General features: G+C 38.1%; 2 protein-coding genes across 2 annotated transcripts in view; one reads left to right on the top strand and one right to left on the bottom strand.

Annotated features, from left to right (window-relative positions):
- Positions 1-4,996: 4,996 nt before the first annotated feature.
- LOC109851613 (coiled-coil domain-containing protein 112-like) lies at positions 4,997-7,427 on the bottom strand. The gene is made up of 7 exons (XM_020421845.1): positions 7,340-7,427; positions 6,987-7,237; positions 6,819-6,922; positions 6,451-6,720; positions 5,520-6,141; positions 5,187-5,411; positions 4,997-5,104 (listed from the first exon to the last, which is right to left on the bottom strand). The coding sequence occupies exons 2-7, from the start codon at positions 7,208-7,210 to the stop codon at positions 5,050-5,052; spliced, it is 1,500 nt and encodes a 499-aa protein (XP_020277434.1). The 5' UTR covers positions 7,211-7,237; positions 7,340-7,427; the 3' UTR covers positions 4,997-5,049.
- An 841-nt stretch (positions 7,428-8,268) lies between these two features.
- Positions 8,269-19,017, top strand: part of LOC109864207 (GAS2-like protein pickled eggs) — a 45,305-nt gene continuing 34,556 nt past the window's right edge. The window contains exons 1-2 of the mRNA XM_020445202.1: positions 8,269-8,689; positions 16,718-16,910. Of these exons, the coding sequence (XP_020300791.1) occupies positions 16,740-16,910 (171 nt within the window). The 5' untranslated portion in view covers positions 8,269-8,689; positions 16,718-16,739. The remainder of the gene's footprint in view (positions 8,690-16,717; positions 16,911-19,017) is intronic.

Here is a 19,017-nt window from a genome sequence, read left to right as displayed (position 1 = left end):
AAAAAATATACACATTTATCTCTAATATTTTATATATTACATATATATATATATATATATATATATATATATACGTATGTATTTTTTTATATCAATGATTTTACATATGTGTAAAAGAATTCCTTCATCTCGCATTTTAAGAGATTTAATGTAAAATTTTTATATTTGAACAAAATATATTACATCGTTGTTAATTGCGCTTACACCAGGAGATCTTGTGTTTAATTTTGTCTAAAAGATTTGAAGACAAATCAAATATATTATCGATGTGTAATGTGGTAATTACTTGTTTTCAAATGGTACCAAAATTATTAAAAACAAATTTGCAAATACAGCAGATGATGCGAATCGAACTTCGATGGGGAGGGCGGACTCGTGTAAAACCTTCTCTGCAGTATGTATAATAATAGAAGTGTGTGCAGCAAAGACGCATTGCCTACGCATTACGAAAAAAAAAAACAAAAAAAAAAAAAACACGTTTGTAATAATGTACATAAAAATCTTCAAGTAAAGTATCTTATTTTCTTACAAACTATATAGTGGTGACATTTACGAAGAATACTTAAGATTTTGTTGTAATATTAAGTATTTATTCACAGAATTCATGTTGTCCCGATATAGTTTGCTTCACGCACTCGTCCTTGGTGTACGAAACGTCGAAAACAACAAAAAATAAGAACAAAAATATATCGTTTTTTTTATACAAGCTTTTAGAGATAAACGCGATAGTAAACGTATTCTCGACGAAACCAAAAAGCGGGATCTCCTATTGTTGCAAGCGATACAGAGAAATGCGGGAGAAACTCATGTTATGCGTGTACGTTGCGCGATGCACGTATGAGGGAAGATGCGATCTTAAATACATAATTATTCTGTAATAAGTCCGTAGCATTATTAGATAAATCCACAACAAAAATTCTACTATTGGCACATTTGCAATCTTTAGAATTTCCTGTGAATTCACATGAGAAATCCATGTTAGATCAGAGATATTTCAGTAACTGTAGAAATCAAAGGACCAATGAAAGTTTTCAAGTAATTTAGGCAACTTATTATTATATATGTGTAGGTGTAACATTACACCTAAAAATATAATCATAAAATAAAGTTCATAAAATTACTTAGAAGATAAAAAAATCTCGAAGAGCAAGTGTGTGTAGTCAAAAATTTGTGTATCTCTGCACACAATTTTTCTACACACTTTTACGAGAATGAACCTAATTTTAAGATCACATCTTTCTCTTCATCTCTTTCGTTTTTTCATCTTTGATGCAGCATCTGCTGTTGTACCCGAAAAGAAAAACACGATTTTAATACACGCAACCAAAAGAAAAATGTCTTTTTTATCGTGCCCGAAAAAAAAAAAAAAAAAAAAAAAAACGAATTGTCAGTGCAAGGCAACTGTGATTTCGAGAATAAAAAAATTTATGCGTGCGACACTTTCTTTATATCGCGATTAATCTTTTTTATACATTTATAATTCACAAAATACGTACAGATGGCACGATAAATAAGGAGAAAGGTTGAAATATCTCGTGTTGTTTTTTTTTTACAGGTATGAGATGCGAGCACGATTATTGATTTACGTTATTCAACTAGAATTAACTCGAAAATATTTACTTTTTTTCGGCATATGCCTGTTTAGGCGCTTTGGATAGAGATAATAATTCAATTATCTTCGATTGACTTGCAAGTAACGATCGAAGAGTTTATACTTCTACATATATAGAATCATGTTAATTTACTGTAACATATTATATTAATCGAAAATTTGATAAATTTGCTTTTTTACAAACTCAGACAAAAACAATTTATAGGAAGATTTTGCAATTTATTCAATTGTATCGTTCTTGTTAAATAAAATGGCCATATTTTATAATGCAAATACCAAATTTGTTAACAGTTTTGTCAAAAGTGCGATATACGAGTTTCTCCCGTAATTTATCGTGGAAAAAAAAAAACAATTGTTACTTTGTATTTCGAAGATGGATATTTTATCGATGTATATAAAGCATTTTAATTGATATCAAATCAAAGACGCGCAAATTCAAACGTGCAGATTCGAAAAAACTTTATTAACAAACGCAGAATCGAAGAAATTATTATCGTTTTTCTTACTCTTAGTTTGTGTCAAACACGCGCTTTATCGACTTATCCAGATGTACACACCCGTTCTATATCATATCAATAAATCAGAATTAACATACATAAATTTATTCGTCTAGTTTTAAGAATGCGCTTTGGAAGCGCACATGGAAATTGCTTTGTTGAAAACGCTTTTGTCGCATTCTATGTATATTTAATTATCTTTTTTTTTTTTCTTTTAATAAGACAAGTTCTAAATTCTTTCGCGCACAATTAGGATGCGGTACAGTCAGTAAACATTCTGATAACTGCTAGGTGCAAAAAAAGCAACATATACCGGATGTGTTTAGTTAGCATATTCGGGCCACGTGCATTTCTGAGTTAGATTAGTGAAGTTTTGTTATTAAGCGCTACGAACTTTCTTGAAAAAAAAAAAAAAAACAAAATCTATTTTGTTGCGATGCGAATTCCTGACACTCGCAAAACAATACAGAGGACTTGCACAGTACACGAACTTTTTATGAACGACGAATATTGGAGAGAAGCAAAAGCGCGAACTTTTTAACGTAATAATCTCGGCGCGTTATACTTCGTGCGACATGCGCAAAATGTGCACAAAATCATTCATCGTAAGATAGGCTGTTTTTTTTTTAATTACGATGGATGTATAGATTGATTTTGCTCGTGTGATTTTTTGTTCTCGCTTCTTGCAATAGTTCGCATTTTTTTCTGAAAAGTTACAAAATAAAGAGTCGCTTATTCAAACACCCCTTTCGGTAGATACAATTGTATAAAATCCAAAACTTACATCTTTTTAGTTACATAGTAAGTATATAGAATGCGAACAAGTGGGATCTCGTTTTTTGTACCGTCCCTGAAGCGTGCAATGCTAGAATTTAAGCGAAAAACTATTTCTCGACATATAGTTTCTCTTCTTTTTCATCGAAAGGAATAATTTATTAAGCGAATTCTCTCGCATTAAATTATTTATGTACGGGAAATATATCGATGGGCCAGTCTTACGAGAAAAATAAAAAGTTCGCAAGGAATATTTTAGAAAATGAGGATGTGATGAAATTACACCCTCGAAACTTTGAATACAATTTGATTCACACTTGGCAACTATGGAAACGATACTTAACTCGCACTCAACACATCGTGTTAAAGAGTACTAGTTATTATTTTATACGTGTTTTTCTACTGCGTTTATATAATTAATGGGAACATTTTCTCTGTAGACAACAGAACTTTCGAAAATTTGAATGGCTTCTCGATAATGGAAGTTTCATCGAAGTCTCTTCAGTATTGTCACGGAAAAACATGAGAAAATCTTTCCTGAATCTAAATCTTATAACAATACCTATAAAATTATATACATATATATATATACATATATATACATATACACATTGTGTATATACACATATGCAATTATATCTGTAAATAATTAACGAATGTAAAGATTCTAATAAAATTTATCAATAATTTGTGCATTATCTCCAGAACCCTCTCTTTTTATATTTTATACAAACGTTACACAGTTATATTTTTTACTCTGAAGTTTCCTCGTAAGACGTCCCTTCGAAACGTTCGTTAAAAATTATTCGAATCTCTTCGACAAAAAAAAGATTTATTTTTTCTTAGTAAAATTTTTTCATTAATATTTAGACACATACTTTTATGCATCCAGGAGAAGAAAAAATGGACTCGTTGTTGCAAAACAAATATCGACAAGAGCTGTCACTATTAACGGTGGTGTTAATTAAATAAAGCAAAAACAAATATATTAGGGAATGTGAAATCGGAAGGTAGCGCAGTTATCGTGGACTTTATCGTTAACTAACAAACAAAATGTTAATGATTCAGGGACAAAAGGGAGGCTCCGTTGTACAAATGTTCAAAAAAAACATGTACATATTTATCGTCTAGATTTCGCAAGAGAGTTAGTGATAGTAACGAAACAAAAAATTGCGGCAGCCGTTGCACCGAGTGACGTGTGTGCCAATCGGAGAAACGGAGAATGAAAGAGAGAGTGCGTTACACACGATCGTTTATTGTAATAAAGAAACCTCTAGCCGCTGGTATGCATTATAAATTCTAAATAATTATATTTCTACATAAATAAATAAATTAATAAATATATAGATATATATATATATACATATATATATATGTATAAAAAATATTGTCTAAAAAAGAGAGAAAGACGAAGAAAACAAATACGTTTTAAGATCTTTGCGCGTAAATGTTCTCGTAAACGATGAGAGGTGCCGGCGTATCGCGTCACATACGATTACTCCGCGACAACAAATATAGCAGTTAAGAAACATAGTAATAATTAATAAAGAAGTTACGTTAAATATATAGCGGGCAAACTGTGTGTGCCGGCAATCATATCCGACGTGATACGCGACACGTGTGTACTATACCATATTATATATATACATATGTATTGTATCACATATATGTTTTTGTATTTGGTAATCTAAACGGAAGAATATATTGAATTAACGAACAGAGAAAAAAGATTAATAGAAAGTATATTATAAATATATTTGAGTAAATCGCCCAGAGTTGGAATTATCCGAGACAATGTCGACAACAATTGACCTTCTCTCTCTTTCTCTCTTTCCTCTCCCTTTCCCTCTCTCTCTCATTATTCTTTGTTCCTGAAAATAAAATAAGCGCAAAGAAACACACAGCAATTTACAATGTAAAACGAAGGACACGAGACACACACGACGATCCTGGATAAATTCAACGCTCGTTTACTCATAACTTATTATGTACATCGTCTGCAAGAAATAAAAAGGTACGTTCGTAAAGAAAAATAAACATAAGTATGTATATACATATAAATATGTATATATATATGTATGTCAATGTCTTATATTTTTATTTTTTCCCTCGAAACAAGTATTGCGCTGTATTGCGTGACAACTTTGGCTGAAAGAAATGTTAACTTCAGAAAAATGTCAGAACATTTTTAATCTCCGTCGATTCTTGTTTGTTTCTCCACCTGAAAACAAATGAACAAAATATATTTTCATAAAAATGTGATATAAATATTGCATAAAAATATTGTTTATTGCAAAACATACAGACGAGGGACGTCTTTAATATATTGCAATTTCTTTGGCTCTTTTGTAATAAGATCTTGCGTTTTGCACTTTTCTCTCCACACTTTGGTTGAATTTAAAAGAGTTGAGTTGTGATTTCGTCTTCTTGCTATTTGCGATCCTACAACTTTTGTAGTTTGAGTTGTTGGTTTCAGTACTTTTGCTATCAAAACTTTCCTTCTGTTCGTATACTCTTCATCTTGCTCCCTGTGTCATACAAAATTATACAATTCTTTATGATTATATGTATACATATAGATTAATAAATAACATTCTATATTTTTCTATAATTGATTTCAAATTTTGCCACTATACCTAAAAGCTTTGATCAACTTCGCATTGTATCTCGGTGCCGCTTTTGCAGTTTCTGAAGGAGTTTCCATCGACTTTTTCTCACGATACTTTGCTAAAGATTCTTGAATTTTTTTATATTTTTCTTTCTTACGTTTTTCTTGCGCGTCAAGTTTCGCAGCCATTAAATTTTTCGACTGTTCCTCATCCATTAATCGTTTCTTCTCTCTTTCCGCTTTCCATCGGTTTATCAATTCTTTTTTCTGATTCGCGTTATCAACAATATCTCCAGTCTTTGGTATTTTTGTTTCGCACTTATTATCCATCGCGTGAGTTGGAAGTTTTTTTGCGATATTAGAGCTTTTTTTTGTAGAAGTTTGTATCAGGTCTTCGACATCCGTTTCGTCCTCGTGATTCTTCAGCTTCTCCATTTCTTTCTGTTTACGCCACTCTCTGACTGCCAACTGTTGTTTCTCGCGCAGATTTAAGTAAATCTTGTACCAAGCCTCATGATTCACTATAATTTCCGCAGTCAGATCTGGACACTTGGCTTGAATAGCGGCTACCAGAGCAGGGATGTTGCTGCATTTCTTGCGCAATCTCACGAACAGCAGGTGATCTTCGTTGCTCCAGTTCTCGGTATGGCCTGCGTGACTGTTAGTATAAATGTGCACAAAAAAAAATAGAACGAGAGAAAAAGTTTCGTATATAACATAACAAAGTAAACATTTACTTTAAAAAATACATGTAACAATAAAATAAAAAAAAAGATACATACATATAACTTAAATTTTTATATATAAATATATAATACACGATATATGTAAAGTATATTTATTACTGTTTTAAAAGTATTTTTATTACTGTTTTTTATCAGATACTTTTATATTATATAATATAATCGTATTCAGTTATTATAAAATAGCAACGTTCTATTTACATATTTAAATAGTACCTGTTTTAGCAATTAATGCATGGAAGTCCTGAATCTCTTTATAATCTTGACCCTTTTTATTTCTTTTAGCAGTAGAAGAAGACGCTACAGATGGTGATTTGCCTGTGCTACCGATTGCACTTTCATATTTATGTAAATTTATTTGAAATTCCCGTAATTCAGACTCTAAAATTGTTTGTTCTTGCGACAAAGTTTGTAATTGACAGGATTCTTCGATCTTCCGAATTTTTTGTGAAAGTTTTACAAGCCGTCGCTTGTAAGCATTTGTGTCTAAGTAAAAATGTTTTATGTTTTAAATAATCCGCGTTTTTTCTCTTTGTATTACAAGACGCACACAAATTCGAATAACTTTTTTAGACATAATCTACCTAATCTCTGGATTGTCTCGGGAGAATCTTCTATGGATTTTACCAATCGAAGTTCTTCGGCAATTTCCTCCAAAGATCTGGTTATGCCATCCAGAAAGATTTGCCTGCCGAGAGTACATTTGATATGCACAACGTGATTTAACGACCAATTTGTTTTTCACTGCCTACCTGTTTTTCGAGATGTCGCCCGTATTATGCAGAACAGGTCTTAGAACTTCAGGATCCAGTTTCATGTTCCCCATTAAGTTAGCGAGATTCTTCTCCAGCGAATGCTCTTGCTGCTTCAGCATCAACATAGATTTCATGTACTTTGCTCTTTCACGTGTTTTCTGACACGACGAGAAACCACGCTTTTCCTTTTTATCTTTATCATGAATGATCATCTCGGTCATTCTTGCACGCAACCACGCTATTAATTACTGTCTTAAAAATGTAAATTTTATTATTGTAATTTATTAATACTTTTAAAAGAAAAAAAGAATATTTTTTTTTCAGACGCTTTTATACGCGTACGCACATACACTAGGTGACTAAGTTCAGTGAAGTTTGCGTCCTGATAAGTTTTACACGAGGTTTCCATAGCAATTCACTCCACAAATTCCCCCTCTTGATGTAACTGCACCTGTTGATCTGGCACATAAATATATAGATATAAATAAATAATTATATTTATATAAATATATATAAGATAATATTTTGACATAAGATTTTTCTTGAAATAATAAAGAAGATATACAGAAAAAAACTATATTTTTTGTCAACAAACATGGGAACTTTGACGCGTCGCTATATGCGCTTAAGTTACGCTTAAGAAATAAATAACTTACTACACACGGAAGTACATTGGGTTGCTTACCTCACAAATGTTTTCACGTTAAAAAATAAACGTTAAGTTTAGCGGTAGAGAAATGTATCTTCATACATTTAAATATTACTTGCTAACGCAATAATAAAAATGAAATTATAAAATGTACATTATTATATGTAAACACTTTTTCTCTTCCGCGTTGCTATTATCGACAATCGATTCTATTATTGCAATTAGCGTGAATACATATTTATCGACGAAGAACAAAGATGCAGACTGTAAACTTGTGATAATACTTCGAACGACACCAAATCGGGATGTTCAAAGGAAAGATATATCTTAAACAAAAATGATCTTTAAAAAAGACATTTAAGAAAAACTTATTTTTTCTTATTTCTTCCTATTTTTTCCTGTTTTCTTTTAAATATTTTTTCTCTTGAATTGTTTTAACATATATCTATATGCGTATGTTTCTCTGCGTTCATAAAATGTCGATGTGTCCCATGAGAGTTCCTCTATTCATTGGCGACCTCTCGCGGATTTGTCGCGGATCAATTCTACATTCCCCTTTCTACCCGCGATTCTTCGACCGCTTGACGCATTTATACGGGCAGCCTGTCTCTAGGCGCCCCAGTCTCTGATTGGGACGCGACACAGCGCGAGTATGGAGTTCTCGCATACATCGCGAGGCGTATCGTACAACGACACTGCGCTCTGAGTTCTCCGCTTAACGACGAGCCAAACTAAAAACGACTTGAAAACGTCTGAAACAGCTTTGAGCGAAAACGGAAGTCCAAACACTTCCTCCGTCTGCATGGCTCCGAAACCACCCGCCGATACTTGAGCACATTTTCTGGCGCGAGCGCGCCTCACTCGCGTATGTCGCCGGGAAATCCGCCGGCGCCGACGGACCGTCGATTTTCCGCTCGCATGAGTAAAGAATTTGAGTTGCCGTGAACCGAGTCTGGGATTGGTGTGCACACGATCGGATATTACTTTACGGGTGGTGGTGATCCGGTTGGTGGTGATTCGCCAGGGTTCTTCTTGAATTTCCTAAGTGAAGGTAAAGTACCGTGTTCGTTTTACAGCTGCACGCTCGAATGTTGTATGGATATGTGAAATTGCAACCGTTTTTTTTTACGACACTCGTAATGCGATCGGTGTTGCGAGCATTGAATGATTGATTCGTTCCGCGGATCGAAGGAAATCGAGATACGTCATCTCGATTGACGTTTGAAGGCGAACGCTGAATTATAATAAGCAGGTGCATTTGCGTGATTGGCGTACTTCGAGCTATTTTGTTCGTGCAATGAAAGATTCGTCGTATGAAAAAAAAAAATACGTACGTACACAAAGAAACCTTCGGTATCTTACGTATGATAATGTTGATTATTTTAATTAGAAAATAGAGCGTTCGAAGTAGTGCAGCCGTAAATGACGCATTTATTGCAAAGTAAAAGTGACTCATTGGCAAGTTAGCTTATCCACCGACGCCGATAAGGAATCAAGGTTTACGATGTTGATTTTAGACTTTGGCTTTAAATGTATATTGCAACAAACACAGTGAGATCAAGATTACAGAAATGAGAAATGCACTAGAGAGATTATCGATGCGACCTTATGTAATTATTGTATAAGATTAAATATTGTAATATTAATTTTTTTTTATTGTACATATACGTACACAAGTATCACATGTTGACGACGGTTACGTTATATAATACGATATCGTACAGTGCACCTAATCCTATTAAAAAACGGTACTAGACAATAATTAATTAAAAGCTTTATACACACAACAATTTTATGCCATTATATATATATATATATATATTATCTTCCTATTCTGGCTAATTCACTCGTTAAATTCATTTTTATAGAGAAAGTTTCATTGTTCGAACGATAAGGAAATCCTGCTTTGTAATCGTTTAATCATTTTAATTACGCGTACGTGTTGCAATACAACTAATTATTTGAAATAATTGCTGTGATTAGCAAAAATGTGGCCATTAAATTGTAAATTGTATGTAGCCATTCATTTTCTAATTCGTTTCTTCTTCGCATACTTTTCATATAATTTCATTCGATCATTCATTAAAACTGTTTCTGGAGAGAAAAAGCTTCATTGTTCCAGCTTCATTGCGTCGCAAGGAAATGTTTTACTGTAGTAATTAAGAGTTATTAAGAGTGTAGTTGTTTTAGAATAATTACAATTATAACGCGACTTTCCTTACCTCAAACAATTCATATTGTGTAGCAAATCACAAACGCAGCATATATATTATTTTCGCGATACGCTTGTTCTCGCAAATTAAAGTTTAATTACGGCAATTGAAAATACGAAGGTCAAAACTTTGAAAACCAAGCCGATTTGAAACGAAGAAGAGAGAAAGAGTGTGTGTGTGAGAGAGATTCTTGAGAGAGTTTATACTTGTGTTCCCATCCGCACGGAACGATATTCGGCTCGCGTAATGGCGCTATAATTCCGCGGCGATTGAATTGCCGACGCAATTACTTGCTGGACGCTTACTCTCTCTTACGAGCGAAGAGACGTCGAGATAAGTGGACGGAGACAAAATGTTTTTTGTCCCGTGAGATAGTTGGTTTTCTCACTCTAAAAAACGAATTACACATCGCGCGCTATGCGATAAAGTAATAAACGCAGAAATGAAATGCGTAATAAACGCGACTCCGGATGCATTCGCACGAATCTCTCTCTCTCTGTGTTTCAATATCGCTCGAACGATATTGAACTTTCGATTCTCTCGATTCTTATCCGGCAACGAGATATATTGCACCTTGTACCTTGAGATTAGTTTTACGATCGCTTGCGTGAGGCAAACAATTTGCGTAACACACATTATGCTCGTATGAATTCGCGCGAGAATTATCTCATTTCTATTGCGTTCCTTGCGCAGAGACACGAGAAAGAGTTTTCGTTACAAAAAGCTCACGTGATATCACATTGAAAGATTATTTTATTAGCGCGCGTAAGAGCGCGATGTTAAGGAAAAATGGCACCGATTCGATTTCTAGAAGTAGACACTTTCTGCAATCGGAGTGGATACCGGATAATCTATATGGGGAGTCGTATTTTAATATTATGACACATTAATATCTCTTATTGCGCCGTATTTATCACGGCGAGCATCGCGTATACAGGATTAAAATCGCTCGCGATCGGCAACGGTGTATTTCATATCACTATTGCTACTCCTATCATAAATATACAAACCGGCGCGGAGCGCCAACTATTGCGCCAACATTACGCTGCGTGCTGCGCGAACATCGCGGGAATATAGCGTGCTGCTCGTTACGGCTGCTCTCCGGTTAAAAGTGAATGGGGAACCCGTTCATTCATAAGATTTTCTTCCGAGGGGGGCAGCAAGCAGTCGCGGGGCGCGTTCGCTCGCGCTGCTCGACCAGTCTCGTTCGCTTCGATTCCGCGAGCGCAGATGCACTTTGCAACCTGACTGGATACGCAACTTCTCTCTCTATTTAACATTCGCTAAATCCGGATATCTCTTTCTCGTACGATCGAAAGACGAAGCAAAAGGGAAATCTCAGAATGAATATTTATAAGCGCAACTCTTGTAAACGGAAGTTTATACGTTTAATAATAGACCGCGAGAGAGCAAATAACATTGATGCAGAAAACCAACAAATTAGTACACACACCCGGCAAATGCGTAAAAAACATCGAATTATAACAACTAAGAGAGAGAGAGAGAGAGAGAGAGCTGACGCATTCAGAAAATGATTAACAACTAGTCGACGCGGCGAGTCGACTTTATCTCGACGCTTTGTAAATACGCAAGGATACACGAGTCATAAAATTGCGGTAATGTACATATTCATCGTGTTAACGCAACAAATCGGCGGGAGAGACAGATAGAGAAAAAGAAAGAGAAACCGAAAAATCCGTCGTATTTATCTCGATGAAGAAAACACGCCGCTGAACCTTTACGCGGTTTGCATAAAAGATTTAACATCGTTAATGTTACGATAAACACGGTCGAAACATTTATCTCGTTAATTCCGTTCCGCGGCTCGACGCGCCCGGCCGGTAGATTGCAACGTTCGCGGAACATTGCGATTAATGAACGGCTGTCAACTCATCGCATCGCCGGAAAATCAGTTGCGTTACAGGTCGGTCCGGAGGCTTTGCGCTGTCGAGATGCGTTTGCCGAGACAGACGTGCGGCGTCGGATTTAAAGTTGGATTTCAGTGCGTGCGCATTCTGATATTCCGATGACAGCATGATCCTTGGAGCAATCAAGAGGCGTGTAATTTTTGCAAAGAGGAGAGAGAATCGTGACGAAACCGAGCGCCGCTAGATTTGAAAGTATGTATACGCGCGGATTGACTCCCGGGAGAGAGAGAGAATAAATTATCGTGTTCAAAGCAGACAATTGAGGGATGCGTTGCAATAGCAGCAAACTCCGCTCGCGTTTAATTTTAGAAATTGACGAAAAACTTCTGTGAACATACATGTCGGCGAATAATAAATATATAACCAAAAGATGTTGAAAAGTGGAGATTGCTAGTTTCGCAACGACGCCTCTCAATTTTGAAGACGCATCAAAGTCTCTTTCTCGCATCTCCGTCGCGGATTCTGTCATCGCTGTTGGATCTCCGACGCAATACTCCGTCAATTTGTCTTTATTCGACATGCTCTCCTTTTTCTTCACTACTTTCCAACATTAAGTACAGTTATGGAAATGGACCTTCACGCGAGGACGAAAGGAGAAAAACGAGCGAACGAAAGACGTATGAAGGAGATGTAGAGGGCAATAAGTCCGGTCGAGGCGGGAGGCGATCAATCTCGGCGCGTTCGAAGGAAAAGTTACGGCCCGGCGCGTAATGATAAACGACTTTGGAGTCGCTTAGGTTCTGTACATTATCGGGCTGCATGTATCCGAGATATCGCGTTTCTCGTTTGCCGTTAAATAATTTGCGCGGTCATGCGCGACGCGAACGTTGCAGTCGCGCTCGGCTACGCCGATTGGGCTCGTCGTGGTTGTTGTTGTCGTCGTCGTCGTCGTCGTCGTCGTCGTCGCCGTCGTCGTCGTCGGAAACAGGTTCATTCTGCTGCGTGGTTGTCGCGCGAAATGAATGAAATCGTTAGGAAGCATTTACGCCGACGCCGCACTGAAACGTTTATTGGCCCCGCACTCGAGCGCAATTATGCGTCGCGTAACTCGATGCACTCCGAAAGGAAACGGGCATATATCCGGTTTCTCGGATGTGTATCTCCAAACAAAATTCTTGTCAAGTGAATTAAATTCGTTCGATATTAAAACAGAGAAATTTATTTTTTGACGATTTTTTGTGACAGTTAAACAATTTACTAAATAATTTCGATGACGGAATAAACAAAACTCGATGCACGCATCTTGTCAAGCCGTGATATAATTATGCGAAATACTGTCACGGGACGTTTCGCGAAAAAAAAAAAAATACACATTTAATGCGACGTAAAAGAGCAAATTGAACGTTAATTGCGCGGCGCGCTTACGTGGAACGCGCATTACACGTCCCGCGCGCGAGCGCGGATTCGTTTTCTATATTTGCCTTTCGGAAAATTATCACATCGGCCACATCGCCGTAATTACAGCGCAGCGAGAGACTTTCAATTGATCGCGCGTTTTCCCTTAATAACATATTGGTGCGGTAACTGTCTTTGAGTTCAACGTAAGAATATTGTCGTCGCATTGATCGCACATAACGTATATATACGTATATAACGTATAACGTTATTACTTTAATGCGAGCGATTATAACCGTGCGACAGCCTATCGGGTTCTCGTGTGCGGGGTACGCCTCTCATATCTCGTGTGCGAATGTATATCAATATTCATAAATCACGAAATTATTTTTAAAACCGCACGATACATATAATTACGAGAATGTAAAGCAGTATCATAAAATTAAAAATCGCTCGTACATTTTCACACAAGATCTTAATGTATGCATTTTTTTAATTTTTTTTTTTTTTCACGAATACCGAAATTATGCAACAAGAGCATCGCGTGTGTTTTCACATAAATATCATATTATGTTATTACTGTTTACATAACACACGGTGATATTCATCGCAACCGCGCCGATGAGGGAGGGAAGGATGAATCGGATTAAGCTCAACTCTCCGTGTGCGCGCCCCAGAGAAATTATAATAGGTAATAGGGCGTAAGAGTAACCACTTCCTGGCGAAGCGAGTTTCATGGCTGAGTTTCGTGAAGTAAGTCGCACAGGGAGATCAGATGTGTGTATCGCGCGCGCGAGTCTATATAAATTGTGTGACTTGTATACAGAAAAAACAAAAAAAAAAAAAAAAAAGAGATTCCGAGATTAAAGTCGCGTGAGTAGTCGTGAGAACGTTAAAGATATTTTCTATTCGACCATTCAGTCCGATTCAATCTTCTAATCTCGTTCGCTATATACTTCTAGCGAGGAGGGAGAAAAAGAAACGTGTTCGAGGGATTTAACTCGCGCGGGGGGGGGGAGGGGAGGGGAAAGGTAGCGATGTTTGAAAATCACCGCGCGATACACACACGCGGTGTTTTTCTCTCCTCTATCTCTCTTTCTCGTGTTTTCCTGGCTACGCGCCATTTCATTTTCCGCGCACAAGTCCTGGTGCGACTTCATTGTTTGCGCTGGTATTCCGAGAAAGGGTTTCTCCTCCGTGTGAGCCCGTCGGCTCTTTATTATTCCATCGGGCAGCGCGAAAGGGACAGAATACATATTAAGAGGCGCGGTGGCTCGCCCTATGCGCGGATCGTTCCCTATGTAAGTGCTTTCGTAAGTTTGCGTACGTGAGCGTACTTTAAAGGCACGCTACACCTGACACATAACGGTGCGTCATACACCGCGTATGTACATACGCGGTATCATAGCGAAACTATATACGTGAGTTGATAACGCGATATTTTTGCGGAAAAAAAAAAAAAAACAAACGCACTGTTAAGAGGGTACTCGAAGAGCTTATATATATATACATATCGTGACATTATCTATCGACATCAATCATCGTTAGAAAAACAAGAATGAACGTGAAGGAAAATAAGTCTGAACTACTGTTTGTTCGGTCAGTGTAGCAAACAGGTCCGGGTACTCTTTTAACGCGCTCGCTGCGAACAAAAGCCGCTTCTGCGGATCGATCTTTCTCTCTCTCTCTTTCTCTTTATCTATTCGTGATCGCCATCGAGTTGAACTTTAGCATTTTCCGAGCGTAGTATGTATGTGCGCAATAATGCATCCGATGTAACATGACGCTGACGACACGGGGCGTGTTGTCGCCCGAGGGGCGCGTGCATCGCGGGAAACGCGATACGATGACATTTTGCAGTCACCTTTCGTAAATCGTAATCCACGAGCGTCGTTGTCGGCGCACGAGTCTCTCATCTTTCGTCTCCACGATCTTCTCCCCTTGTGTGCGCTATACTTCCCAATTCCTTTTTTAATCGCGCCGCCTGTTTATCTCTTCGTCTCACTCCTCCTGGGACGTTAATAAAATAAAACTACAGAACCGAATGTGGAGGTTGGACGGGTGAAGTTCCTTTCATCTCTACGGATCTTTCGAAGAATCGAGAGAGATCGATTAAAATATCGGGTTGTGCGTTATAGTATTTTTAGTTTTTGTCCTCTGAAATTTTTTTCTGTCTAAACATAAAGTTCGTTCCTAAGTTAATCAAGGATGTTTGTCGTTGAAAGACTATACTTACCGTTAATAGAACTGTTTGTCGCTTGTTGGGAAGTTTTGTTGCCGCGTCCGTACGTCTGTGCAACAAAATTATTTCCCACGATTATATCATCTGATGATCCCCGCGTGCACGAACGGCGGACAAAAAATTAGGATGTTTATTAGGGAGCGCGCAAAAAGAGCGGAATGAATTCAGATAATTTCGCACATCGGTTAACGACCCCGGAATTAAATTGGTGTGAGAAAAAAATACGTGTCCCACAAATATCTTCCGGTCGTAAAATAATTTATTGGTCATTGATCCTGTGCATGTCGTCGCGAAGCTTGTGTGTCCGGCAGCGGTATACAATCAGAGACGCATAAATTTATTACGAACCTATTCGGCTGGCGCAATTCCTTGCTCGTTAATATGTGCGCCGCGGCGTAGGCTTATTTATCAAATACCAAAGCCCCGTTGGTCGCGTCTCGCCGAGATTTCCATTCAACGAAAGTCGAGCGCGCCAAAACGTCATTCCGCGCCGCTATTCAGAGTCTGTTGCATCGGAGAGCAACCGTGTCTTACAATGAGTTCAACTTGCGACATTGCGACTCGACGAGTTGCTCTCGATACTACTACTACTACTTGCTTGCGCATTACTCGAGTCGCACACAATGCTGCTGATGGAGATTTATGTGTACGTGGCCGTTGAAAAACAGAAACTCAATAGGCGATTTAATGGACGACGGAGAACAAATAGAGAGCAGTTAGTTAGGTTGTTAAAAAAAAAAAAAAAAAAAAAAAAAACTTCACATGAAAGTGGTAGGTTCACATCGAGATGGAAAACTTTCACATAACAGATTGTGGGATTTGTGCGACTGTACATATATAATTATTTATTCAAGTGCGTTTATTTTTCGAGTCATTGAGCCGATCATTGTGAGTCTACCGTATCGAATGTGAAAAATATGCAGACTGCAATTGAAGTGGACACGTGTGTATCTATATATACATACAGATTGACGAGCGCACGAGGGGAAAATATCGCGGGGTTGACCACGCCATTGTCGGGAGTGACACCCGGAGTGGCTATTGTCCGGCGCGGAGCGTCGCGTCTTTTATTTTTCTATCGGATATTTATAATCCGTCCTTTTCATCGCAAAATAATGCCCGCGGATTTGCATACGCAACGGTATATCTCGACGTGGAAATATCACGTGAGAAAACGAATCGAGACCCCGTTAGTAGCGACGTGTTGCGCAGAACAAACGTAGCTTTCGGTGAGACGAATAAATAAGACGATCGAAAAAGCAGATTAGATTTATGTTATAAATGTAACGTTAACTTGAACGTTGTTTGTAATTTATTTAAAAAAAAAAAAAAATGTATCGATTTCTGTTTCTCTCTTGCAGTTACAACCTGCTAGTCACCACCATGTCGGTGCTACTGGAAGCGAGGTCGTACAGGCCTTTCAAGTCCTCGGAAGAGTACCTGATTGCGATGAAGGAAGACCTGGCGGAGTGGCTGAACGCTCTGTATCCGGAACTCAGGATCAATCTCGACAATTTCATGGACAGGCTGGATACCGGAGTCGCTCTATGCAAAGTGAGTGTCAGGGCGATTTACCTTTAATGCCATAACTATCGCGGAAGCACGATTATCCGTGCGGTTGAGCGCGCTCACACAGTCGTAACGAGGCGATCCTTATCGCCGCGACCGTCATTGTCGAAAAACTCGCCTTCGATCGAGGAGCCCATTGACCTCAATCCTAGAACACGATTGTCACGTTCTCTCTCGCTCATTCCGCGTTTATTTTCTCGCGGGTTCGTAAACACCCGCCTATGCATCACACAGGCATCGTGAAAGCGCGATATCGAAATTCTCTTTCTCTACACATATATATATATTATATGATATAAAAAGAGATAGGTAGTATACGACAAATAAAGAGAAAAATGTTGGAAAGTGTTTTTGCGCGGTTACATTAGATAAATCGTCATAAAGTTCGGACGTAAAGCTTCCTCTTGAAATGCCAGCGTCATTCATAATGGCACGTGGCTCACGCTAAAGACGCATTTAAGTTGCACGTGTGCACTCGTGACGAGGAGGAAGAAGGATGTGTGACGTCCAGCGGAAGCTCTTCGTCCTGCGCGTGGCGTGAATTACGATTGACCTTAATGCCAAGAGGAAGAGCGAAGAATAAAGAGTGTCGTCTTTCAAAGAACCTTCTAGTCTCTCCTGCGACTGCGGTTCTTAAACTTTCTACGGTTTTAAATTGTTTATATTTATTTTCACACTATCTCTTTTTATTCACTTCAAGGATATATATATATTGAAAAACGTAATGTAATTATAAATATAAATAATTGATTTATAAATATGTATCTATATATTTAAATGAGAGACTATATGCGTGTTGCTTTTTTTGACAAGTGACAGCAAGCAGAACCTGAATGCTAAACTCTTTGACGCTTATTCACGCAGTGTCGAAACAATTTAAAAAACCGTGCATACAACCTGTATCTCCCACGCGAACATGCCACTCGACTCTGCTGCGAGTAGTCTCACTTGTAACGTGACCGATCGACTGTCGACGACATGCAACGGTCGGCTTATTAGCTCGAGCATTATTAAACCAATTTTGAACGTGTCATTAAGAGCGTGGCAAATAAGGGCGTAAAAAAAATAATCGCGAGATTACAATGAGTAATGCTTTAATTACTCGACTGATGCGGTCGGTAAATGTTTTCACATGCCGTATATGACTCTGTATCACGTACTGTAAACAAGTTTGATGTAAAAATTACAACAAAAAATGTGGATAATTATTATATTGACATACCGACCAACGATGGTTGAAATGTTTGCAAGTATTCTAAATTTACACCGGTGAAATACCGTGTGACGCAATATGCTTTAACGTTTGTAAAATCTTTGATTTATCGGAAAGATTGTTGCTTTACATCCCGATGCTGAATTCGTAATGTTTCCTGGAACGATATTGCGCGATCGATCGCGATCCTGAGAATCGCACGCCGGATCGAGTCCGACTTTCACTGATCTACGATGACGATCCACTCGAGCCAGCTCGGGCATCGAAACGAGCTCCATTCATCGCCACGGGCCCCGTCGCGCGCGCCCATAATGCCCACCGGAGACCCACGACGAGTATCCGATCGCTCGTATATATATAAGTGCCGCGGTATATCAGCCGGACACCGTGCTCGTTATTAGCAGCGCGGCGCGCCGCCGCCGTCGTCGTTATAAATTCATGCCAGAGAAATATTTAGAGTAGGCAGAGGACGATAAAACCGCGGCAGCGCGCTCGCGTGCGTGCGCTGCTGCTCCCCATGTGCCAACTCGGAGAAAGTCACCGGTGCATCGAGCGCGCACACCTAAAGTCCGATTCAGAACGCGGAAAAAATCGCCCGATTTTTTGTTTTTTCCACGATTCTTTATAGTGTCGTTTTCAAGTAAAATATATGCGCAGCTGCAAATTGCTTGAAGAAGTAACGAATGAAATAAAAAATCATGAAGAAAGTAAAGTAGATTAAACAATGTATTTGTTCATATCAAATGACGTGTTGTATGCGCTTTAGAACTTATGTGCCGTGCGATTAAATTTGATAAGAAAGGAATTTTCTATGTGCGCGCACAAGTTTCTCGATGTGTGTGCGTGTTGAGCACTTGGTCTGAATCCGGCTTAAGGATT

This window comes from Pseudomyrmex gracilis, unplaced genomic scaffold (genome assembly GCF_002006095.1).
Source record: "Pseudomyrmex gracilis isolate BER0280 unplaced genomic scaffold, ASM200609v1 scaffold_18, whole genome shotgun sequence".
NCBI lineage: Eukaryota > Metazoa > Arthropoda > Insecta > Hymenoptera > Formicidae > Pseudomyrmex > Pseudomyrmex gracilis.
This window is presented reverse-complemented; position numbering and strand designations above follow the sequence as displayed.